The following is a 25,940-nucleotide window of genomic DNA, read 5'->3' on the forward strand; positions in this document are numbered from 1 at the left end:
GCCTCCCTGGTTCAAGCAATTCTCTAGCCTCAACCTCCCGAGCAGCTGAGATTATAGGTGTGCACCACCACGCCCAGCTAACTTTTGTATTTTTAGTACAGATGGGGTTTCACCATGTTGGCCAGGCTGGTCTCGAACTCCTGACCTTAAGGGATGCACCTGCCTCAGCCTCCCAAAGTGCTGGGATTACGGGCGTGAGCCACTGTGCCTGGCCAGTCGATTGTTTCTTATTATCCACTTCTACTTCTGTACAAAACACGGTCTATTTGCAAAAATCTTTTGAAACCACTGATCTGTTTCCTGACATGAATTTAGTGAAATACACTGATACTTAGATAACAATCTGGGTAAAGTGAGCTGTGACACGAACAGTGACTTTAAAGCAGCCTAACAGGTGAGGCTGCCTCCTCCCCACCTGCCCTGCAGAGCACCACCCTCCCCTCAGGACACACCCTGGCTTCCCATGCACTTGGCAAAGACTGAGAGAGGGCCCATGACCCTCTGTGTCTTACAGGTAAAATATAATTTCCTCCTTAATTTTTAAACCAAAAATAACCTGAATAGTTTGACTTTAGCATCTCCCTGGAGAGAAGCAGCACCTGCTGTGTCCATAGAGCCTGGCACAGTGGGTGAGCCTCGGGAGCCTGTGTCCACAGAGGCTGGCACGGTGGGTGAGCCTCGGGAGGCTGTGTCCACAGAGGCTGGCACGGTGGGTGAGCCTCGGGAGGCTGTGTCCACAGAGGCTGGCACGGTGGGTGAGCCTCGGGAGGCAGGTGTGACTATCAGACATGAAAGCCCTGTTTTATACTGTGGGCTGTAATCTCCAGTTGGCCTTTTAATTCCCGTAACAGGTCACAACTAGCAATTAAACAATAGAAAACAGAATAAAAAATAGTAGCTTTCAACACATGTAGTAAAGGCCAGTTTTCCTTCTGATTCCCATGACTTTCCCTCGTGTGGTGAGGATTCTAGAGTAGGAAAGAAAGATGTGAAAAAGCCAAGAATCACCCGGGCTGGAAGAGGAGCCTTGGGAACTGTCATCCCTCCCGGCATTTCACAGATGGAAACCCAGGCCCAGAGACGGGGAGCGGTTGCTCAGCCTCACACAGCACACTGGCGACAGAGCGTCCATCTTTTGCTTCCTATTTTCCCTGCAGCTGGTGGATGGGCAGGAAGCATTGGGGAGTGGGAAGAGGGCAGAGGCAGCCCCCACCCTACAGGCAGGTGTGGGTGAGTCAGACGGCAAGGCAGGAAGGGAGTGGCTATGGTGTGTTCACCACACAAGGCCGCCACTGCCCATGGTGGGCAGCAGGCACCTGGCCAGTTACCTGTCTCGCAGTGAGGTCCCGTGAAGGGCTCTGCGCACAAGCAGGTGTAATTCCCCACGAGGTCGACACAGGAGCCTCCATTCAGGCAGGGCTCAGAGCTGCAGTCATCCACATCTGAGGGGCAGCAGAGGTGGGGGCATGGCTTGAGCCGGGCCATGGCCACCCGGTGCCCAGCACCTGGTCTCCGGCAGGAGCCCCCTCCAACCCGAGGGCAGCCACTCACCTGTCTCGCAGGCGGCTCCGGTATATCCAGCCTGGCACACGCACACCGCAGAGCCCCTCTCCACCCGGCACTGGCCACCATTGTGACACTCTTTGGTGTCACAGGGGGACTGGGCTAGAGTGAAGAGGTGTAGACGGGACATTGGACTGCCAGCTATGGTCACCTGATGGGACAGAAACCCCTGGGACATACACTGAGCCCCACTCCCGGCTGGCCTGCAGGGCGGGGGGCCTGGCAGGCAGGTTCCTGAGGGGCGGCAGTGAAGGAAGAGGCCTGGCCAGACAGCCCGGACTGGCCACCTGAAGCGCCGTCTGAACTGGGTCTAATTCAGCAAAGTTGGGATGGAGGGAGGGGTGTGTGTGCTGGGCGGGACAGCGGTGTGCAGGAACCCACTCCCACTGTGGGCAATGGTTTCTCCCCAGGAGGCTTTCATGCCAAGCAGACTGTGACAAGAGCTGTTGTCGAGGATGCAGGCTGTGACTGAGCGTGGAAGGGTGGGCAGCGCCCAGGGTGTGGGAGTGGCACCTGGGGTGAGCAGCTGGGTGGGCAGCCAACGGCCTGTGCAGGAGCAGCCAGGGCAAAGGGACTCTGGCTCCCGGTTACTGAGTGGGCGTGAGCTTGGGGAGCCCACCCCCTGCGCTGCCTCCTCACCGGATGCTGGTCCTCCTTGAGCCCAGAGCACCTGGCCCAGGCATCCCAGGTCTCTCCTTTGCCCCCAGGCAGCAGAGCCAGAAGCGGGGGAGCTACATTCCCTGTCTTACGGACAACTCACACCCAGACGAACTCAACATAGAAACCAGAGTGATGGCCAAGGCATGTGTCCCTCCCTGGAGTCATGGGGGAATGGTGGGGCCCTCTCCTTGGCACAGGAAAGAGACAGGAGGGCCTGGCCACCTGGGAGGTGTGAAAGCGCTTTGGTGGCTGACAGCACGTGGTGATCCTGTCTCCCTGACCCCAACTCCACTAGGCAGAGCAGCATGCACATCCTTGCCTCTAGCTGTGGGCATTCCTGGACTCTGGGGGCCGAGGTGGATTCCGAGACTAGGGAGCCTCTGTGGGGGGCAGGGGGGCTTATACCCAAGGCTTGGGCCACAACTGCACTGACAAGGCCATGGCTCGGGGCTCAGCTGATGTGCTGCAGGGCCAAGATCTCAACCAGGCTCCTGGCTCCGGGCCCCAAGCCCTTAGGGGACCTCACCAAGCTGTACATCGCAGAGGGCGAGGGGCTCCTGGAGCCTGGGGCAAAGACAGGGAGCAGCCCGTTCCTGGGAAGCTCTGCCCAGTCACCCTTGGGAACCCTCATCATAGGCCTGGGTGCTTCTGTAGTGAGGCCTTCCCGGCCACATTCCACCGGGAGGGCACTGAGCAGGAGGAAAGAGACCCTGTTGGCCTCCCTGGCCTTTGCCAAGGGCCAGAAGCCTGCCACGGCACAACCGCCACAGAAGCCCGACTCACACCCGCCTCGCATCGAGAACACGTGGGCAAGCAGGGCAGGAGTTTCTGGACGAAGAGAAATTCCTTTGCGCGGAGTTTGCTCCGACACTCTGGCTGTGGGGAGTGGCAGGGGCTGGGGAGTGGCAGGGGCCGGGGTGCAAGGGACATTGGGGATCACTGTTGTCACCTGTGTGTGATCTTTACAACACACTGACCAGCCCATCCCGCAGGTAGGAGCTGTGCTTCGCTCATTTCCATTGCACTCCTGCAGAATTTCACGCAAATGTACTTTTAGGTGCAAAATCTCTTACTGCCACTCAACTACAGTTCTCTCCAATACCAACTTGTAAACATTGGAGTGAAATACTTAAAAATAACCCCACGACCATAAATATCTGATAAGAATTGCTTATAGACAGAGTCACTACTTGAACACATGGATCTCAACAATCTACGACATGTCTTTGTAAACGATGGTCGCACAGTCAGGGACGTGCACGCTTGGCCAAGCCGGATGGGGAACAGCAGGTCACAGCGCTTTGATCTTAGGGGCTCCCTTTGCAAAGCTCCCTGAGCAGACCCCCATGGTAAGATGGAGAGCAGGAAGGTGGGCCCACCTTTCTTACCAGGTGGGTGAAGGGCATGGGTGAGGGGCCGGAAGAGGTGCTGGTGGACGGGCAGGTAAGCAGAGGCTGACTCTGCCAACTGCTTCAGAAGGGCTGGGCTCTGAACTCGAAGCAGCAGTGAAGGTGGAGGCGGACTCCACGCCCTGCCCGGACGGTGAGACCCCCTTGCCCATAAGGCAGGGGCAGGAGAGAAACAGCGTCCGGGAGCAGCTCGAGGGAGCCACCGGACGTCTGTGCTCATGGCCACGTGGCTGTGCCCTTCCCGCCCACAGGGGCCCGTCTGACCCCAGAAGCACCGCATGTCCCCTTCAAGCTGGTTCTGGGCTGAGGGGGTCTGACGGCCCCACCACACCCGCAGACAGGCTGTCACCCAGGCCCTGCTGCCCATCTGGCCCTGACCCTGGCCTGGTTTGTGACCTAAGCACAGGCCTGTTTTGAGGCCTCATCCCTGGTCTGAATGCCATGGCCTCGGAAGCTTGTGTGACTGTGCTCAGGGCCCCAGCCTCCCACCCAGATATGGGCCTTTCCCTGGGCAGCCGGCTCCTCCCCTCCCCACACGTGGCCTCCCTGGGCTCCCCTGCTCCCCACACGTGGCCTCCCCGGGCTCCTCCCCTCCCTGTGCGTGGCCTCCCCGGGCTCCCCGCTCCCACATGTGGCCTTCGCGGGTTGTCCACCTTGCAGCATGTACAGCTGCCGGACCTCCCCAGACCTCGGCCTCATTCGGCTGTGTCTCCTGCCATCCTGCACCCAGCAGGGCCCCGGAGGTCAGGGGGCTCCTCTTACCTGTCTCACAGGTAGGTCCCCCAAAGCCGGCCGGGCACTGGCAGCTGAAGCTGTTGATGCCGTGAGCGCAGGTGCCGCCGTTCTGACAGGGCTGGGAGGCGCATTCGTTCACGTCTGAAACGGGGCAGGCTGGGCCTCAGGGGCATAGCAGGATCGGGGCGTTTCTTCCGGGGCCCTGGGTTGGGCCGGGGGTCGGAGAAGCAAGCCCAAGACTGGCTCCGAGGGGCAGTGGCTGCACCCGCCCACGGCGCGCACCCCAGGGGCCCACAGCATTTGGTTCCCAGTGGTCCGCTAAGCACATCACCCACACCCCGGGAACAGAGACCCCTGACCTGGGGCCCCAGGAGCTCAGGGCCGCTAGTGGGGCCTGCAGTGCTCCCTGAGCCCAGCACAGCCAGTGTGGGTGCTGCCCTGGGCCCACCACTCACCCAGGTGGCACCTCCGCCCAGTGAAGCCCGAGAGGCAGGAGCAGGTGTAGGAGGGGTTGCCCGTGACGCAGTCGTCAATGCACTTGCCGCCGTTGAGGCAGGGGCGCAGGGCCAGGCACACGGAGGCTGCAGGCAGGGAGGGGCTGGAGCCTCAGCGGCCTCGGGCTCCACTCCATGGGAGAGCCACTCCCTCCCCCCCGCACAGACGGCCGGCCTCCGGGTGCCGGGTGAGCGCGGCGAAGCAGCCAGGGTCCAGGTTTCACGTCAGGTGGGAGCAGGGGCCGTTCTGCCGCTGTGGCCTCTGGGAATGTGGCTTCCCGTGGGGTGGACTCCCCAGGGCGGCTCACACCCGCCCCTCCTGTCCCCTCCTGTCCCCTCCGTCCCTCCAGTGATGCCTCAGGCAGTTCTAGAACCTGGCACACTGCGCCTCCCTCCCTGTTCCTGCTGGCGCTCAGCCGTGGTGTCAGCGGTTCTGGGACAAGGTAGGCCATGCAGGGGCATGGCTGGGGCGGCAGGAGGGCTCTGTCCCTCAGATGCTGGGGGTGGCAGCTCCTGGGCTCCCTGTCCCTTGAGCCCCGACTCCCTAAGCTCAGATGCAAGCTGGGGTCCCTTCGCGCCCTATGCACGGGTAGCTGGGGCCCCTCGGGTCTCCCTCACCACGGGGCCACCTGCAGCCCTCAGAGGCATCTTCCTGCCGTGCGCTGCGCTCCCCACCTCATGGCACACCTCTACCCCCCAGACCCTCCACCCCCACCCACCCCGTGATGCGCTTCCACACCCCCCAAACTATCCCCCACGTCCAACCCTGTGGCATCCCCCACCCCTCACACCACGGTGCACCTGTAACCCCCACACCCCCCCGTGGCGTGGTCGGCACACCCCAGCCCTGACCTCATGTCGCGCCTGCAACCCCACCTGCACCCCGACAGTGCTGCTCCTGCCCTGTGCCCCTGTCGTGTTCTCTGGGGACTCAGTGTTGCAGAAAAGCGGCCCCTCTGCCCTGGGGATAGCCTAGATGATCACAGCTGGGAGGTGAGTCTGGGGCAGGTCCCAGCGCGGTCTCCCTATGGCCCCGGCCTTGGCAGGGCTTCGTGGAGCCCTGGTGGAGCCATGAGTCACCTGCCTTCGCCCCACGTGTAAGCAGTGATTTCAGAGGCTCCCCGGCTCCGGAAGCCGCACAGCAGCAGGGCTGGGATTACACACCTGCTTCTGCTGCCGCCTGTCTGCTCCCACGGGCCACGTGCCCACCCCTGTGGGGGGACCCACCCCACCCACTTGTGCGCCCTGGGCTGGAAGGACCTCTGGAACTCCCACGTCCACGTGATGCTCGGGTGTGTCAAACAGACAGCAATCCCAGCAAGCAGCAAGCCTGCCAGCAGAAGTGGGGACCTGGGCGATAAGAGCACCTGCCTCCCCGGTGGCCCGGGGGGTCAGAGACCACGTGCTGCTCCTCCCCCAGGCCAGGAGGGAGGTCGGGTGGGAACGTGGGGAGAGCACGGGCCTCACAGTCCCAGGGACAGGCGCCCCTGGGTTCCTCCTCCCCTGAAACCTGCAGTCCCCAGAGGGTTCCCTCCAACCCAGAGCAGTGTGTGTGCGGAGGTCTTCTCTAGGGGAAACTGAGGCTCCAGGACCAGCCAGGCTCTCCTTAGTTTCACGTGCCTGAGGTCAGCGTCCGGCCCCTCTCCACCTCTCCTCCTTTGCCGTCAGCCCGCCCCCACCCCAAGCTGCTCCTCTGTCCTCTTACTTGTATGGGCGCAGCCCCCCACGCGCACCTGGGCATCATCGATTCTGAACGCCCAGCGCCCGGGCACGCCCACGTTGGTGGTGGTCTCCACGTCGGCCATGTCCGCCGTGCGCGAGCCGGGGATACTGAAGTAGCGCTGGCCGTCGCCCGCGTTGAAGCCAGCCTGGGGGCGGAGCGGGGCAGAGTGAGGGAGGCCGCTTCCCCAGCTCTACAGAGGTTGGGGTTTCCCTGCCCCCACCACGTCCCAGCCAGGTTCCTGGGGGCCAAGGAGAGGGCTGGCCCTGGCTCCCCAGCCCTGTCCCCCAGCAGCTCACCCCTGGGCTCTTGGGGCTCCCATAGGGCCAGGGGCAAGTATGACCCCAGGAGAAAGCAGGTGGCCAGGAGGCCCGTGGGGGTGTGCGCAGCCCAAAGGCACTCTCGGGCCTTCGGAGCACTGACCTGCGGCCCCTGTCCTGTTTCACTCCCCTAGCACCCGGGGTTTCCTGCCAGCGTGGTCCCTCAGGTCCCCGGCTAGGCCACACTGCAGGGCACAGGGAGCAGAGGCCATTTCTGTTGCTGCTGCAGCTGTTGATCAGGGCCTGCAGGGCGGGGCGGGCGGGGCAAAGGTGCCTTTGGGTCTGAGGATGTCTCTTGGTTTTCAGGCAGTGAGAGAGGCCTCAGGGATGGCTGCGGATGCCTCTCGCTGGCCTCTGCACTGTACTGGGGGGTCTACCTACTGGCAGTCCCTGCCTACCTCACCAGCTCTTGACAATGCCGGCTGTGGGGAGCAGGGGTCCGGAACACAGAGCACCCCTGCACTCGCCTACCTGCGCTGCGATGCCCCCCAGGCCGGTGGCGTTGCCCCCGCTGCTGGCGTGTGTGCCTGTGGTCCACGTGATGGACTCGTAGTTGAAGATGGTGAAGGAGAGCCTGCCGTCTGTGATGAGCACCGTCTGGAACGTGTTGACCTGCGGGGAGAGGGGGCTGAACAGGGCCCTGAGCTCCCCTTGGCCCAGGGACGCCCTGCCCTGTCCGCCTTCCCTGTACACTGCCGTTTTCCACCGGGCCCCTGGCTTGCTCAGTGTCTGTGTCCTCCAGCTGCGTAGGCAGCCAAGGCAGGACCTTGGTGGCCGCATCCTCTGCTGTCTCCCAGCACCTGCCACCCATCAGAGGCCGTCCACAACCCGCAGCTGTTGCTGGGGTGAGTGAGTGATGCACCCGGGGCAGGTGCAGGGCCAGCAAACGGGAGCAGACCCTGTCCCCCGCCCTTGGGTGGGCTCAGGCTCCCGCGGGGGGGGGAGGGGCAGAGCGCCGAGTGTTGGCACTCACTGAGCCAGAGCCACAAATCTGTGAAATGAGCGAAACTGTACAGAGGAAGAGGGGAAAGGTACAAAGACGCCAGGGAGAGCCGTGCTGCAGTGGGCCCCAGTCAAGCCTTGCGGGTTCACACACTTCCGCTGCACGGGAATATTGGCGGTCGGAGTGCAGGTAAGAGATGCCACGTGAGACTCGAGCAAAGGATCCGGACTGTTTAAGAGATGATCTGGGCACGAGCAGGAGTCCCCGAAAAGCATCAGATCAGAGCGTGCCTTTCCACACACACAAATCCCCAATCCAATAAGGCTTTAAAGGGAAAGAAAAGTCCCAGAAAGTGCAGGCGAATATCAATAACTCAGGAAAGCGAAAGGACCTTCAAGTGTGACGTTTGTTCACAGCAGAAACCAAAAGGGAGCATCACACGCTTGACTGCGAAAGCCTTCTGGATACTAAGAAAAGCCGTAAGATCACACTGACGGCGAACAGCAAAGTGAAAAATGCATCTGTGACGCATACGGCAGGTAAAACTATCGAGATCCTTAGTTCAAGAACTACAGATCAATGAGACCAAAAGAATTACAGAAAACATGTCCAAGGTGTGAACAGACACGTCACAGCAGAAAACAACTAGCCGATAATATCAGAACAAACGCAGTACCACCAGAAATTCAAGATGTCATGGGTTAAGCTGGAACATGACAGCTGGGGTGCAAGGAAGCAGGCCCTTTTAAATGTGGCTTCTCTGAGTATGAATGTGGAGATCGCTTTTGTTTTTTTTGAGACGGAATCTCCCTGTTACCCAGGCTGGAGTGCGGTGGTGTGATCTCGGCTCACTGCAACCTCTGCCTCCCGGGTTCAAGTGATTCTCCTGCCTCAGTCTTCTGAGTAGCTGGGATTACAGGCGCCTGCCACCACGCCTGGCTGATTTTTGTATTTTTAGCAGAGAAGGGTTTCAGCACATTGGCCAGGCTGGTCTGGAACTCCTGATCTCAGGTGATCCACCTGCCTCGGCCTCCCGAAGTGCTGGGATTACCAGTGTGAGCCACTGCACCCGGCCTGAATGTGTAGATTTTTGAGAGGAAAGTTGGAATTCTGCAGGCAGCAATCTCCCTTCTAAACATGCATGCCAGGACAGGATCGTGAATAAGGCGACTTGGGCTATGCCATGCCTGCCTCAGGCCCCTGGGATTGCAGCTGTCCTGTCGTGGGGTGCACGTGAAACATTCACGCACCGCCTGGTGGGGGGCGAGCTTGCAGCCATTGAAGAAGATGCACGATCATACAGTGTCCATTCCACTGATGTAAAGTCAACGCTAGAGAGACTACGCGCTCTGCTTCGGGAAAGCAAGCCTACGTGCTAACAGTTGGAAAACCAACGAAGATGAGAGGGCTGCAGAATGGGCCGGTGGTGCCGTGCAGGGACAGGGCGGACCAGAGCCAGTCAGCGCCCATGGGGGCTCTGGGAGCTGGAGAGGCACAATAAGGGCATGCACAGAGCTAACTGTCCATTTTCTGTCAGCGGGCCTGCTCCTGGAAGTGCCCCGGGCTGGGTTATGCTTCTGAGCACTTCCTGATGCCTGGCCAGGTGACCCCCTGGGCAGATGCGTCCTGTCTGCTTCATCCGGGCTGCCTGCGCAGTGCCTAGAGCACTTGCCTGTGGCTTAGAAGGTGCCCTTCCAAGGTGTTTATTAAGTGCATGAACGAACAGCTCTGCAGATGGGTGCTCTGCACCCACAGCTCTTTGCTAGGGAGTCACTGTCTGTCTTGCATGGTCATGACCCAGTGCAGGCCTGGCCACCGCAGGTGCCGAGGAAACACATCTGCCACCAGAGCGGCCACCGAAGGTGCCGAGGAAACACATCTGCCACCAGAGCTGCCACCGAAGGTGCCGAGGAAACACATCTGCCACCAGAGCTGCCACCGAAGGTGCCGAGGAAACACATCCGCCACCAGAGCGGCCACCGAAGGTGCCGAGGAAACACATCCGCCACCAGAACGGCCACCGAAGGTGCCGAGGAAACACATCCGCCACCAGAACCCACTGAAGGTGCCGAGGAAACACATCCGCCACCAGAGCGGCCACCGAAGGTGCCGAGGAAACATATCTGCCACCAGAGCTGCCACCGAAGGTGCTGAGGAAACACATCTGCCACCAGAGTGGCCACTGTAGCTGCAGAGGAAACACATCTGCCACCAGAGCTGCCACCGAAGGTGCTGGGGAAACACATCTGCCACCAGAGTGGCCACTGTAGCTGCAGAGGAAACACATCTGCCACCAGAACCATCACCACAGCTGCAGAGCAAACACATCTGCCACCAGAGCCACCATCGCAGCTGCAGAGGAAACACATCTGCCACCAGAACCATCACCACAGCTGCAGAGCCATCACATCTGCCACCAGAGCTGCCACGGCAGCTGCAGAGGAAACACATCTGCCACCAGAGCGGCCACCCAGCTGCAGAGGAAACACATCTGCCACCACAGTGGCCACTGGAGGTGCCGAGGAAACACGTCTGCCACCAGAGCGGCCACCATAGCTGCTGAGGAAACATCTGCCACCAGAGCGGCCAGCTGTCCTCATTAGCAAGTATCAGCTCACCAGAACTCATCAAGCCTGCAATGTGGCGATTATTCTTGAGTCAACATTTCTGTCATGTTTGGCATTATCAAGGAATAGAGAATAAGAAGAATAACCTTCCAGTTTAACCTTTGTGTACTGGGCCATTCCAAATGGAAATTCTCCTAACTCTATCAACCCACACGCCTCTCCCTGACATGCGTGCTGCTGCTTTCGGGCATTTGGTGTTTCCCAGAGGCAGGTGGCTTCCAGGAGCATTGGGGAAGGTGGGGGCTGTGTCCTCTTCTACTCTGGCTCTGTGGTTTTGACCACATGTTCCCCTCTTGGGTATGGACCAGTGACTGTACCCCACCCACCTCCACAAGTGGGGTCCTGGTGTGGGGAGACCCTGGATCCTAGCCAGACATCCCCCCTCCCCAGGACCAGTGCCTGGACTCACGGGGGATGAAGAACTGCCGCCAAAGAAGGTCACTCGGTACCAGGTGGCAACAAAAACCCAGGTGGCGGAGAAGTCCGGGAGCTCAGGGAAGTAGCGCCTGACATCCTCTGTGGCTTGGCGCAGCGTGGCTGGGTCGGTGGCTTCCCGGTAGTACACGTCGCCTGCACGCCGGTTGTCCACGTCTGCCCAGAAGGCCGCCACCACGCAGCGGTCCTTGGCGATGGGGAAGGCCACCGGGGTGAACTGAGAAACCTCCTTCAGGAAGGAGATGATCCCGTTGTTGTTTACCTGGGAGGCAGAAGGCCGGAATGGGGACTGATGGGGCTGTGCGCAGGCGGGTGGCCCGGCAGCCACCCCAGCCCCCGCTGCCAGGCATCCTCTGAGGGGAAGCCAGCCTTGGGCAGGGCATCCCCAGGGTGGCCTGACAGCCCGTCCCTGAGATGGGACCACCAGGCCTGCTGCACCCTCTCCTGCCAGGCTGTGTGCTCAGGGCACAGGCTCTGACCTGCGTGCAGTACCCGATGCTCTGCAGCGTACCCAGCCCCAGTCGCCTCTGTGGGGGTAGGGAAGCCCCGCTTTGCGCCCTGGCCTTGGTCAGTGGGGCCTTGGGCCTGCCCAGCAGCTACTGCTGCTCAGCTCTGCTCCAGCCGGGGCCTAGGAGGCAAGGCAAAGCCCCAGTATCTGAGCTAAGCCTGGAAAGGTGAGCAGGGCACACCAGGTGGGCTCAGGGGAGGGTGCCGCATAGAGCGCAGGTGGGGATGGCCAGGGGCCAGAAGGGCCAGGGAGACTGGAGGGGCTGCAGTGGTCAAATAGGGGAGCTGTGCTCGGCCGCCAGCAGTGGGGGGCCCCAGGAGGCTTCTGAGCGGCACCTCTGCAGTAAGAGTCACGTGCCCCACCCTGACCCCACGCCCGCTGCCACGTCCACGAGGCAGTTTCACTGCCCACCTCTCTGTGCTCTGCTTTTCCTACTTACAGGAGGGGCCATGGCTGGAATGTTTGTGTTCCCCAAATTCCTACATTGAGACCCTAACTCCCAAAGAGATGGTGCTAGCAGGTGGGGCCTTTGGGAGGTGGTGAGGTAATAAACGTGGAGCTCCCATGAATGGGATTCACACCCTAATAAAAGGAGCCCCAGAGAGCTGCCTTCTACCATTGGAGGTACCTAAGAAGATGCCATCAATGACCCAGAAGAAGGCCCTCCCCGGTCACTGAGGCTGGCTGAAGTGCCTTGACCTTGGACTTTCCAGCCTCCAGAACTGTGCAAAGTAGACTTCTGGTGCCTAGGAGCGATGCAGCTTGAGCTGATGAGGGCACTGGCTCTGACCTCATAGGGTGCAGGGACCCAGGTGAATGAGCTGCTGGCCTCAGTGCTCAGCTCTACACCGTCACGATTTGCCACCAGGAAGAATGTCCCAGAACCCTGCTTTTAGAAAGACCCTCTTACTTCCCCTTTGAGTGAATCCTGGAACTGGGACTAAGATAGTCCCCGACTGGCAGCACCCCTGCCTTCCACACAGAGGGAGCACCCCTGCCTTCCACACAGAGGGAGCACCCCTGCCTTCCACACAGAGGGAGCACCCCTGCCTTCCACACAGAGGGAGCACCCCTGCCTTATACACAGAGGGAGCACCCCTGCCTTCCACACAGAGGGAGCACCCCTGCCTTATACACAGAGGGAGCACCCCTGCCTTCCACACAGAGGGAGCACCCTGCCTTATACACAGAGGGAGCACCCCTGCCTTCCACACAGAGGGAGCACCCTGCCTTATACACAGAAGCAAAGAAAAACCCTCTCTGAAGGAAGATGGCATCGTCTTAGGCTTCAATTTATTCCTGCAAATAATTTTTCAAATACACAATCCAGGACACAATCAAAGATAATCGGCCACCCAAGGAAGCAAGATGCCACCAAAAGGAATAGACAGAAATGAGAGAAACAGCAGATACTAGAATGATCAGACTCAGAACATAAAATAACTAGGTTCAAAGAGATCAATGCAAACTTTAGAATTTTATCAGGAGAAAAGTCAAAACAAACTTGGAAAGGAAGTACAATATTAGAGGACTTGCACTTCCAGATTTCCAAACTTACTACAGATCTCCAGTAATCAGCATGGTACTGGCATCAAGACAGAATAAAACAGAACCCAGAAATAAACCTTCAATATATAATCAAATGATTTTCACAAGCATGCCAAGACCATTAGTGAGGATAGTCTTTTCAACAAATGGTTCTGGGAAAACTGGGAAAACTGGACTTCCACATGCAAAAGAATGAAGCTGGGCCCTTACCTCACACCATATACAAAAATTAACTCAATATAGAGCCAAAACTTAAACATAAGAGCTAAAACTGTAAATCTCTTAGAAGAAACCATAGGGCAAAAGCTTCATGACATTGGACTTGGCAGTGATTTCTTGCTATTACACCAAAGACTCAGGCAACAAAAGAAAAACTGGACAAATTGAACTTCATGAAAATTAAAAACTTTTGTGCATCAAAATATTAACAGAGTAAAAAGGCAACCTGAAAACAGAATGAGAGAAAATATTTGCAAATTGTATATCTGATAAAGGATTAGTCCTGAATATAGAGAGAACTCCTAAAACTCAACAATAACAAAAAACTTGTTTCAAAAATGAGAAAGGACTTGAATAGACATTTCTCCCAAGAAGGTACACAAATGACCACGCAGCACATGGAAAGACATTCAACATCACTGCCACTAAAAAAACAAACCCAAGAAAGGAATGAGTGTTGGTGAAGATGTAGAGAAACTGGAATCCTCGTGCACTGTTGGTGAGAATGGAAAACGGTACAACTGCTGTGAAAAACAATGTGATTCCTCAAAATTAAAAATAGAATTACCATATGACCCAGCAATTCCACTTCTGGGTCTATAACCAAAATAATCAAAAGCAGGGCCTTGAAGAGATTTGTATTTGTGCACACATGTTCATAGCATTATTATTCACAACAGCTAACAGCTGGCAGGAACCTGAGTGTCCACTGAGGTGGAATGGGTCAACAAAATGTAGCATGTCCATACAATGGAATATTATTTAGCCTTAAAAAATAAGGAAATCCTGGCCAGGCACAGTGGCTTACACATGTAATCCCAGCACTTCAGGAGGCTGAAGCAGGTGGATCACCTTAGGTCAGGAGTTCAAGACCAGCCTAGCCAATATGGCAAAAACCCATCTCTACTAAAAATACAAAAATTAGCTGGGCATGGTAGCACATGCTTGTAATCCCAGCTACTTAGGAGGCTGAAGCACAAGAATCATTAGAACCTGGGAGGTGGAGGTTGCAGTGAGCTAAGATTATGCCACTGCACTCCAGCCTGGGTGATAGAATGAGACCCTGTCTTTAAGAAAAAAAAAAAAAAAAAAAAAAAAGGGTAAGGAAATCCTGACACAGGCTACAACATGGCTGAACCTTAAATACATTATGCAAAGTAAAATAAGCTCATCAAAAAGACAAATACTATCTGATTTTGCCCATATGAGGTACCTAGAGGAGTCAAATTCATAGAGACAGAAAGTGGAAAGATGGTTTCCAGGTATGAAGGAAGAGGGGAATGGGGACTTACTATTTAATGGGATTAGAGTTTCAATTTTGAAAGATGAAAAGAGCTCTGTGGGTGGATGTTGATAATGATTAGACATTAATGTGAATGTACTTTAATCACTGAACTGTACATTTAAAAATGGCTATGATATTAAATTTATGTTAGGTGTATTTTATCACAAAGAAAAAATTGAGAGAAAAAGACTAGGATGAAAAAATTAACCAGGAATGTAAATTATTTAATCAAAAGACATTTAAAGAACCAAATGAATAGGACATAAGTAACCAACAGAAGTTAAGAACTGACTGGATAGATTGAAGAGCAGACTTGATGCATTGAAGGAAGAACTATGAACTGGAACTGTAAGGTCAGAAGAAACTATGCAGAGTTTTGAACAGACACAAAAAGATGGAGAATACAGAAGGAAGGATGAGACATAACGGGAACAGTGAGATGACCAAACAAATCACGATGTGGAGTGCCAGAAGGAAAGGAGACACAAAGGCAAGGGGGAGAATTTTCCAGAACTGATGAAAGACATCAAGCCATACGCTCAGCGATCCCAGTGATTCATTCACTAGCTAGAAAAATAAAAACAAAGCCACATCAAACAAACGTTGGAAATCAGGTCAATGACAAGTAGACAACCTTAATTATTTTTTCTTTTTCTATTGCTGCTGCACAAATTATTCACAAGGAGACAATCTTAAAAAGAAAAAAAAAACAGATTGTCATTAGGGACAGTGCAAGTAGACTGACAGCTGACTTCTCATAAACAACAATGAAAGGTAGAAAACGGTGGAATCACATTTTCAATGTGCTAAAAGAAAACTGCCAAGAAAAGAAAAAAACAAAAACAAACAACAAAAAACAAAACCTCAAACAGAAAAGAACACAACCGCCAACTTAAAGTCTTATACGCAGATAAAATGCCCTTTACGACGGAAGGCAAAATAAAGGCAATTCGGCTAAATAATGAATAGCAGACCCATACTAACAGAGATGTTATGGATCAGCTTCAAGTCAGAGAGAAATGTAAGATCAAAGACGTAAGAAGGCAGGAAGGGAAAATGAAATATAAAGAAATAATGTATACAGCCCTGTGAAATGGTTTAAAAAAATCTGTAGAATTAAAATTCATGACAACAATATACACTGAGTGAGGAGAAATCATGTTAAAGTGTTCCAAGGTCATTGCATTTCCCAGAAGGAGGATGAAGGTATAAATGAGCTCGTTAGTGAATAGTAATAAATTAAAAGTGTATATTGTATTGTCTGGGGCAGTGGTCCCCAACCTTTTTGGTAACAGGGACCAGTTTCATGGAAGACAATTTTTCCATGGACTGGGGTGGGGGTGGGGGGATGGTTTGGGATGAAATTGTTCCACCTCAGATGATCAGGCATTAGTCAGAGTCTCATGAGGAGCACACAACCCAGCTCCCTCGCATGCACAGTTCACAATAGGGTTTGTGCTCCTATGAGAATCAAATGCCGATGCTGATCTGATGGAGGCAGAGCTCGGCGGTGACGCCCACTCTCCTGCTGCTTGCTGCCTGCTGTGAGGCCACACACAGACCAGTGCTGGTCTGCAGCCCCAGGGGTTGGGGACCCCCAGTCTTGAGTATTCACCAAAAGAATAGAAACAGTGTCCATATTCTATGCTGACAGAGGGGTCAGATGGCATGACTGGCCAGGCATGGTGACTCATGCCTGAAATCTCAACACTGCGAGGCCGAGGCAGGCAGATCACCTGAGATCAGGAGTTAGAGACCTGCCTGGCCACCACAGTGAAACCCTGACTGTACTAAAAATACAAAAAAAAAAATTAGCCAGGCATGGTGGTGGGCACCTGTAATCCCAGCTACTCGGGAGGCTGAGGCAGGAGAATCGCTTGAACCTGGGAGATGGAGTTTGCAGTAAGCCAAGATCGAACCAGTGCATTCAGCCTCGGCAACAGAGCGAGACTCCATTAAAAAATTAAAATAAATAAATAAATAAAATAAGGCATGATACATAGAACATGGCAAGAAAGGAGACAGAAAGAATATAAAACAGGTGGGTAATTTTGCACAAAAATGGTGATAGAGTGACTGACCATGGTGGCTCACACCTACAATCCGAGCACTTTGGGAGGCTGAGGTGGGCGGATCACGAGGTCAGGAGTTCAAAACTAGCCTGGCCAACATAGTGAAACCCTTTCTCTACTAAAAATACAAAAAAAATAAGCCAGGCGTGGTGGCGGGCACCTGTAGTCCCAGCTACATGAGAGGCTGAGGCAGGAGGGTCACTTGAACCCGGGAGGCAGAGGTTGCAGTGAGCTGAGAACATGACATTGCACTCCAGCCTGGGTGACACAGCGAGACTGTCAAAAAAAAAAAAAACAGACAATTAATTAAATGTTGCAGTTTAAACTATCCAAATGCTAATCAAAAGCAAGAGCTGGTACAATTATATTATCACCAGATTAAAAAGCCATAAGGCAAACAGCATTGCCAGAGGCAAAGAGGGTCACTTCATCATGAGAAAGATAAAGAGCTCTGCCTTTGTGTACACCTAAGAGCAAGGCCTCAGCACACATAAGTGAAAAACTGACAAAGGAAACAGTTCAACTCACAGTCATGGTGGGATATTCAATGTATCTTCTCTAGTAAAGGACCAGGCACAAAGATAATATGTCAGAACATGGAAAATTTGAATAATGCAAATAATAAATGACCTAACAGACATCACAACAGAACATTTTTTTTTTTTTTTTTTTACCACATATGGGGCCATAAGGCAACTGCCAACAAATTTCAAATGCTTGCAAAACCTACAGAGCTTGTTTGTTATCCACAGTGTAATTATACTAGAAATAGTAACTTAAAAAGTAGAGGTTAAGAAATATAAATTATCACCAGGAAATGGAGGTAAAAAATAAAAGAGAAATATAAATAACTCTATAAAAAAATAACAAAAAATGCTATTTAGCAAAAACTTGTGAGGATGTGAAGAAAGCAGAACTTCAATGGAAATTCACAGTATTACATGCATATTTTACTATCCGTATATAGTAAATAAACACAAAATTTAATAAACTCATATACAGTAAATGAATATCCTAAACACAGTTTGGTAAATAAAATCATATATAGTAAACTCATATGTAAGAGAAGAAAAAATAAAAATTAAGAGCAGAAGTTAATGAAATAGAAAACAAATGCTGAATAAAGAGAATCATCAACAAAGCCAAAACTTGTTTCAACTAATAAAATAGATAAACTTCTGGTGAAAGTGATCAAGTAAGAAAGGGAAGGCACAAATTGCTTAGGACTGAAAAAGATGCGACCATTTCAGCCCCTGATGCTATCAAAGAAGTTAATCAGAAGATTTTATAAACATCCGTATAATAGTATTTTCAAGTATTTTAGGTAAAATAGAAAATTTTTTTGAGAAATGCAACTTACCAACACCAGCTTTAGAAGAAACAATGGAGGAAGGAATGTTAGCACAACAGAGGAATGACTTCTGGTAGAGGAAGGACAAAGGCCACGATGGCTCATGTTAGGAGAAAGGAGAAGTCTCCCAGGATCCCAGTGGAGAATGCCCTCCACAAGTGGTCAGTGTTTGCAGAGGTTGGGGGTGGGGAGAGTGAGTTCCTTTATACTCTACCTGTTGATGAAGCTGAGCAGTGAGAGGTAGGCTGGAAACAAGGGCACCTGATTTAGCTGTTGTCGTCACAAAGGTGCCACGGATGTTCAGTGGGGGAAAGAATAGAATCTTCAACAAATGGTGCTGGTAAAACTAGATATCCCTGTGAGAAGTATAAAGCTAGATCCCTACCTCACAACATATACAAAAATTAACTCAAGATGGATCAAAGACCTAATGTAAGAGCTAAAATCATAAAACCCTTAGAATAAAACATAGGTGTAAATCTTTGTGACCTTGGATTATCCCATGGTTTCTTGGATATGACACCAAAAGCACAGGCAACAAAAGAAAAAATAGGTGAACCAAATATTATCAGAACTGAAAACATCTGTGCTTCAAAGGACACCTTTAGAAAATGAAAAGGCAACCCACAGGATGGGAGAAATACCTGCAAGCCACAATCGGATATCTAGAAGATATGAAGTACTATTACAAGTCAATAACAACAACTTGAATAGGCATTATCATGGAGCAAATTTAGAAGGAGCCAGTAACATACAGAAAGATGCCTGACAGAATTAACCATTAGCGAGATGCAGAAAACACACACGGTACCACTTTTCGCCAGGCAGGACAGCTGTGATGAAAAAGACAGATAATCACCAGTGCTGATGAGAAACTGGAGCCTTCTACCTTGCTAGTGGAATATTAAATGGTACAGCTGCTTTGGAAATAGTCTGACATTTCCTCAAATAATTAAAGAATTAATATACACAGCAGCAATTCCACCTACACTATCACATACACTCAGGAAAACGGAAACATGTGCACACAAAAACGTTTACGTAAATATTCACGGGAGCTTCACAATGGCCAAAAAATAGACCAGTCCCGATGCCCATCCACTAGTGAATGAACAAATAGAAACAAATAAATACTATTTGGCAATAAAAAGAAGTGAAGTGCTGATCCACGCTATGACATTAATAAACTCTGAAAACATGTTAAATGAAAGAGGCCAGTCCCGAAAGGCGACGCCTCTATCTGTATGAAACGTCCACGAGACAAATCCAGGGGAGACAGAGGACAGGCTGTGGCCGTCTGGAGCTGCGGTAAATGGGGGGCTGGGCTGAGGGCTAAAGGGCACGTGGTTTCCACACAGGGTAAGGAAACACGTGCCAGAATGTGGTGATGGTACACAGTTCTGTAAACACGTAAAAGCCGCCGATTTGTACACTTTAAAACAGTGAACTGCAGGGTGCGGGAATAAAATGGAAGGGAGGGGCCCTGAGCCCCGACCCTCTCTGGATGTGGGACGTGCAGGGGTGGGGAAGGGGGGGGTCACTGAGGAGAAGCTAAGGGCTGGAGGGGCATGTGACCCCGAGCTTCTGTGACACTCTCCACTCTCATGGACCCGGACAGCTGTGCTGGGCCCCCAGCTCCTGTGCATGCGAACCCCCTCGGAGGTGTTCCCATAGGGACGGAGGCACCAGAGCTGAAGCGGGGGGGCTGCAGCGGGGTTAAGTGAGCGCGAGGGCGCGGTTTGGGTGTGCGCAGCTTCCACATCTGAAGGTGGGATTGCTGTTGACGTGGTTTCCCACCCGCGTGTCCCAGTCCTGTGGTGTCCGGGGACTTTCAGGGACTGCAGCATGCAGAGACGAGGGGACCCGGAGGTGGCCCCTCCCTTCCTCTCTGTCCCTTCTGCAGAAACAGTGTGGAGCCCAAGAGAAGGGAAGCCCGCTGGAGTGGACAGGCCGCTTCCCAGCCCCGCAGCAGCCCCTGCCCAGGGCGGGACCCGCTTCACCCTCTCCACCGGGGAGTGGCTACTGGCCTGCAGTGAGCACTTGTAGGAGCAGAGCGTGACCCCTGAGGGCTTTGTGATTCAGCGACATGACCCCCCATTTTGGGGTTTTTTTAACTTGATCACATAAGGGCAGTGCCCAACAGGCCCCCTAAAGGAGATGATATGTTCAAAAGTACCAAAGTCAAGAGCCATCTTGGATTTCCAAGAAAAAATGGCAGCGACCCCTTTACGGAAGCTCAGCTTCCAGTCCAGTGCCTGAAGTGAGCCACTGGCTCTGTGGGGTGCTCCAGTCATGGGGCCCTCGATGCCTGGGCCTGGTTCAAGGACGGTCCAGCTAAGAAGGAGCCCAGTGGTGTGCCCTGGGCAGCAGCTGTCCAGCGCCAGCGCCAACTCTGGGGGACAGCACAAGACCAGTGAGCATCGGGGCTGGGCTGGAAGCTGCCACCCTGGCCTTAGGACTCTTAGGGACCAGAAACATTGGAGTTTTACTGAATTCTGGTTGTTGCAAATGGTCTGGTCTGCCAGGAGCCAGCAGGCTTTCTGGGAAGGGCCAGACCAACATATTTCCGGCCCTGTGGACCACACGTGGTCTCTATGCACACTCTTTCCTGTTCTTTTGTTTCTGCAGCCCTTTAGAAGTGTTCAGAGCATTCTTAGTGCACAGGTGACACACAAACAGGCCTCAGGTCAGATGTGACATCCGTCCTCGGGGGACCCCAGCCTGCTTCCGGAAACAGGGTTTGTGGGAGCACGGCCAGCGCGCTCGTTCACGTCCTGCCTACGGCTGCCTTCTCACAGCAGCAGAGACCCTACGGCCTGCAAAGCCGAAAACAGTCCCTCCCTGGACCTCTACAGAAGAGGCCGCTGCCCTGGTCTGCGGTCCAGTGCCTGGGACACTGACACCCTCACACCGGGGCCCGCTGGTGTGCAAACAAATCCTGGCCACTGATTCCACAGCCGGGGCTGCTCTCGTAGGTGCCCACGCTAAGGGGGGCTCTCTGGTCAGACCACGCTGCCTCCTGGATCCCTCTTGGGCTGGAAGCGGCCAGGCAGCCATTATGGTGATGGGGACAGGGGCCCCACGCTGCGTGTGAGTTGGCGTGCATGCGCTGGCGAAAGCGACTTCCACATACCAAGCCAATGTCTCCTGACAGAAGCTGGCCTGCCTGTCTCACTGTGGGGAACGCCTGCCCCCACCCCCAGGACCACCAGTGGGGTCCACTCTTCAGGTTCCTGGGCTGCTGTTCCAGTCTGATCAGCCTGCCCTGGCCACACCGCTGACAGCCTTTGACTTACTGGACGATTTGCATCTGACAGTGAGGCTCGCTTTGCCTCGGACCCTCAGCTATGGGTCACTCATCAAGTACTGACCGACATCCCGGCATCCCTCCCACCCCCAGGCTCCTGGTGTTTTCAACCCTGGGTCAGCCTCCAGGGCTCGAAATTGCCTCTGTAATTACTGGCAGTGGTGTCAAAGATCAACAGGGCAGTCAAACTGCTTGCGTGGGTCACAAGGATAACTGCCAGGCCTCAGGTGGCATCCTGGCTCTCGAATTAGGCCTACGGGGCTCTGAGGGACTCTCTGCGGCTGGCTGTGCCGGGGACCCCGAGGGTCCTGCTGTGGTCCCGTGGACAGCAGCCTTTACCGTTTGCCGTGGGGAGAGCAGAAGGATTTGGTGCTGGCTGCCAGCGAGGCACACGCGTGTGGACATTTGAGTTTGGCCAAGCACGTGTGAGGCTGCGGAGGTGGCTTGGTAGGAGAGGCGCCCTGCGTGCCCGAGTGCCTCTGCACGCTTTTGCCGGCTGCAGGAGAACACAAGGCCCTGTCTGCTGTTTGCCTGGCTCACTTCCTAGGGCTGTGTTTGCAGAACCCACCTCGAGGGATAAAGTACTTCCTTCTCGGGGGTGAAGAGCAGGCTTGCTCTGGACGGCTGCATCCCCCAGGCTCCGGGTTTCTTGGCTGTGATGCGAACCCACAGGTCACGGCATCTCCCCGGCCCCCTCCACGCCGCGCCAGGAGGCGAGAGGCAGAAACCAACACAAACCTTCGCTCCTGCTGCGTGCTGTGCCATGAGGCTCTGACGTGGGAGTCCCACGCTTTCCGCCAGCGCCCGTGACCCAGCAACAGGGTCACTTGTTAGCTTGTAAGGGGGGTACAATCTTGACATTTTACATAAAACGAAAAACTTACAATGCAACTTACCAAACCTAAGTAGAAACAGAAAATGCAACTTCTTATATAATCATTAAATTGAATTAATATTCACAAATTTCCCAGCAAGAAACTCTAGGTCCACATGGCATCACCAGGGAGTTCCACCAAACGTTCAGGAAATGATTCCAGAGACAGACGCGTCCAGATAGAAGAGTCCATTTGATGACGCTTCCGTGACCTGGGTGCTGTGCTGCAGTTTAGCATGGACAGCACGCAAACAGATAACTGCACAAACGGCCACTTGCTGAAACCTTCAATGAATGAGGAGCAGACCGAACTCAGCAATATACAGAGAGGATAAGTTCTCCACCATGACGAGGCTGGGTTTTTGTCAGGAACACAGCTATGCTTTATGTTAGAAAACCAATGAATTTAATTTGCCGTTAACTTTATCAATTTAAATGACCAATGTAACAGATTAAAGGAGAAAATCTTATTGTCATCTTAATTCGTATAGAGAAGCCTTGGAATAAGGGCCGACATCCACTTCTGATTACAAACCCCAGGATACGCTAGGCTCACCCGAGGGGCAGAAGGCAGCTGCAGTCCGACAGGGGCTTCGGATGCGTGCACCGTGTTCAGTGCTGAGCCCAGACGCCTGCTTTCTGAGGCTCGGAACAAGCCAAGGGCTCCCCCAGCACCACTGCTATGAGGCGATTCACGGAGGTCTCGGCAGTGCAGGAAGACACCACAATGCGTCAAAAAGTAAAATGACTGGGGAGGAGCCCGTGGCTGCCGTGACTGCACGTGGACACTGTGCAGAGATGATTTATCAAGACTCATGCGGGTTTTGTTAGGCAGTTGGATATAAAGTTAGAAAATGTAAAAAATCAATTGTCATTCTATGTACCAGCAATAACCAGAAAACGAGGTCAAAGAAAAGACGCTATTTATGATAGTGTGAAAAAATCTAGCACCTGATTCGGAAGCCTTGCTGGCAGTGTTAAAGTCAACCTGAGTAAATATAGAAATATTGCACAACTCAGGATCGTAAAGGTATTGGTGCTCCTCACACTGATCTGTATAGTCAATTCAATCCCAACAAATATCCCAACAGGTGTGGGGATACATGTGTGTAACGTGATAAGCCAATTCCACATTTTACATGAAAATGCAAAGTCCAAAATAACCAAGACCTTCTTGTGAAAAACAGGGTGGAAGGCCCTGCTCCAGGAGATGCCAACATTGCTTATCAGGCCACAGTACCCAGCTGTCCTGCTCAGGGACGGAGACGCAGGGGAGAGAGCCAGGCACAGCAGAACAGCACTGTGGGGCCGGGGAGAGGCAGCTCTTCCACGGGGTGCTGGCCCTGCTCTCCTTTCTGTCAAAAGGGAACCCGCGTGACTCTGACCTTGGGCCACACACGAAGATCACCTCCAGGTGTGCTGCAGACCTGAACGTGAAGGACGAAATGAAACAGCTACAAGACACGGAAAGCAATACAAGAATTTACTACAGTAAAATTAACTCCTCTGTCCACCCAAGGATGCCATGAAGAGGATGAAACCAGCACGGAATGGGAAGAGGTATACGCAACGCTTACGATCTGGTGTTACAAGGAACCTCACAAATCAGTGAGAACAAAGACAACTCCACAGAAAAGAGGGGAAAGGCTTCAACAGTCACTCCACAAAAGACGAAATCCAATGGCAAGTGACCCAGACGGGCTCAGCCTCATTCACAGAAAAGAAAACGAGACGACGTGGCCTCCCACCACGTAGCTGCCTCATTTGCAGAAGCGTCGGCCGGGGTGTGGTGCCGGGAGCAGCCACGCGCCACACATCCCACGGCTCAGAATCCCACTCCTGGGTGTGGACGTGACACAAATGTGGCCTTGTGAGCACTGGGACGTGCCTTCAAGAGTTTTCACACACAGCATTGTTAGTAGTCTAGGCCAGGGGCGGAGGCTGAGGCAGGCAGATCACCTGAGATCAGGAGTTCAAGGCCAGCCTGGCCAAGATGGTGAAACTCTGTCTCTATTAAAAACAACAAAAATTATCCGGGTACAGTGGTGTGCACTTGTAGTCCCAGCTACTTGGGAGGCTGAGGCACGAGAATGGCTGGAACCCGGGAGGCGGAGATTGCAGCAAGCCGAGAGCATGCCACTGTCCTCCCTCCTGGGCGACAGAGCGAGACCTCATCTCAACAACAACAACAAAAGAGTACCCTACAGCTAGGAACAGTTCCACCTAAAACATTAAAAACACAGAACTAACATATGGCCGGCAACCCCACTTCTGAGTACATACCCAATGAAATGAAATCAGCATCTCACAGAATATCCGCACTCCCATAAGTAAGACACAGACTCAATCTAAGCATTTGCTGACGGATGGAGACACAAAATGTGGTGCATCTCACAGACACGCACACACACAGCGCAACATCGTTCAGCCACATGAAGAGAGGGCGGGTCCGGCCATCTGCAGCAGCACGGATGAGTGAAGGACGTTATGCTCAGCGAAATCAGCCAGGCACAGAGAGAGACAGCTCAGCCGGGTGCAGTGGGTTTGTCTGGAATCCCCAGCACTTTGGGAGGCTGAAACAGGAGGGTTTCTTGAGGCCAGGAGTTCAAGACCAGCCTGTACTGTCAGGCCTGCGAGTCCAAGCCTGGCCATTATGGCCTTGGTGATCCGCACGTAACCCTCTGGATGGTCCCCAAAAGCCAGAAAGTCTGAAGTAACCACAAGTAACAGAAAGAAGTGAGACAACTTGTTCCTGCCTCGCCTAAGTGTTCAGTCCGTGCAACACGTCGCCATTGTTCCTGCTCAGCCTTGCGGGACTCCCCCTGGACACTGCGTTTCTCAAGACGCCCACCCCTGTAACTGTGTAATTTACCCCTCCCCTCTGCTTGCAACTGACACCCCCACTCTATGGCCACGCCTGCTTGTTAATAGATGACCCCCAACTTGTGACCATGCAGCCCGTGACGCCCTTCGCCTCCGTAAAACAGACTGCCACTTGCCCCAGCCTATAAAACCAACTCCTATCCCACCGCTGACCGCTGACGCCCTTTTCGGCCTCAGCCCACCTGCACCCAGGTGAATAAACAGCCACATTGCTCACCCAAAGCCCATTTGCGGGGGTCTCTTCATTCAGCACGCGCGTTTTAACATGAACGACATAGCAAGACCCCGTCTCCACAAAAGAAGAAAAATAAGCTGGGCATGGTGGTGCATGCCTATAATCCCAGCTACTAGGGACAGGCAGGTGGGGCGGGGGCGGGTGTGGCTAAGGGGGAGGCTCACTGGAGCCCATGAGTTCCAGGTTACAGTGAGCTACCATCTGGTGACAGAGCGAGACCCTGTCTCTAAAATAAAATAAAATAAATAAAAATTAAGTTGAACTCACAGAAGCAGAGAGGAGAAGGCTGGTTGCCAGGGGCTGCGATGCGGTGGGAAATGGGGCGGTACTGACTGTAGGGTGAAGCCTCCGTCAGACAGAGGTGCTCTGGGGTCTCCATGCACAGTTAACGGTGCTGCCTCGTTTACCTGAAATGTGCTAAGCGGGCAACCTTCGGCGTCCGCATCACACACACACACACACACGCACGAGTGGTGACCGTGCTGAAGGGTGTCGTGGTAGTCACTTCACAGTTAAACCACACAATTTTGTCTGCGAATCATGCCTCAATAAAGCTGGACAAATTCAATTAAAACAGCGGCGGTGGCAGCAGCAGCCCCAAATGTCTACACTGTGAAACAGGTGAGCTGTGATCTGTCCACACAGTTACACAGAGGTGACACCTCTAGGGATGTGGAGCCACCCTGACAACCGCAGGGGGTGATGGGGGGGTGATGGGGAGGGTGGGGGGTGACGGAGGATGATGGTACGGG

The 25,940-nt window shown here is 53.6% G+C and overlaps 1 protein-coding gene across 10 annotated transcripts in view; it reads right to left on the minus strand.

The window, feature by feature from the left end:
* The window catches only part of SNED1 (sushi, nidogen and EGF like domains 1), an 86,950-nt gene that overhangs the window by 47,507 nt on the left and 13,503 nt on the right, over positions 1–25,940 (minus strand). For 9 of the 10 annotated variants that reach the window (XM_037732202.1, XM_037732204.1, XM_037732200.1 and 6 more), the window contains exons 2-8: positions 10,881–11,168; positions 7,373–7,513; positions 6,567–6,729; positions 4,823–4,948; positions 4,395–4,508; positions 1,552–1,665; positions 1,329–1,442 (exon numbers count right to left, since the gene is read on the minus strand). In XM_037732202.1, coding sequence (XP_037588130.1) covers positions 1,329–1,442; positions 1,552–1,665; positions 4,395–4,508; positions 4,823–4,948; positions 6,567–6,729; positions 7,373–7,513; positions 10,881–11,168 — 1,060 coding nt within the window. The remainder of the gene's footprint in view (positions 1–1,328; positions 1,443–1,551; positions 1,666–4,394; positions 4,509–4,822; positions 4,949–6,566; positions 6,730–7,372; positions 7,514–10,880; positions 11,169–25,940) is intronic. The other variant, XM_037732203.1, reaches the window with a different exon arrangement.

Source organism: Cebus imitator, unplaced genomic scaffold, assembly GCF_001604975.1.
Source record: "Cebus imitator isolate Cc_AM_T3 unplaced genomic scaffold, Cebus_imitator-1.0 Scaffold443, whole genome shotgun sequence".
Classification (NCBI taxonomy): Eukaryota; Metazoa; Chordata; class Mammalia; order Primates; family Cebidae; genus Cebus; species Cebus imitator.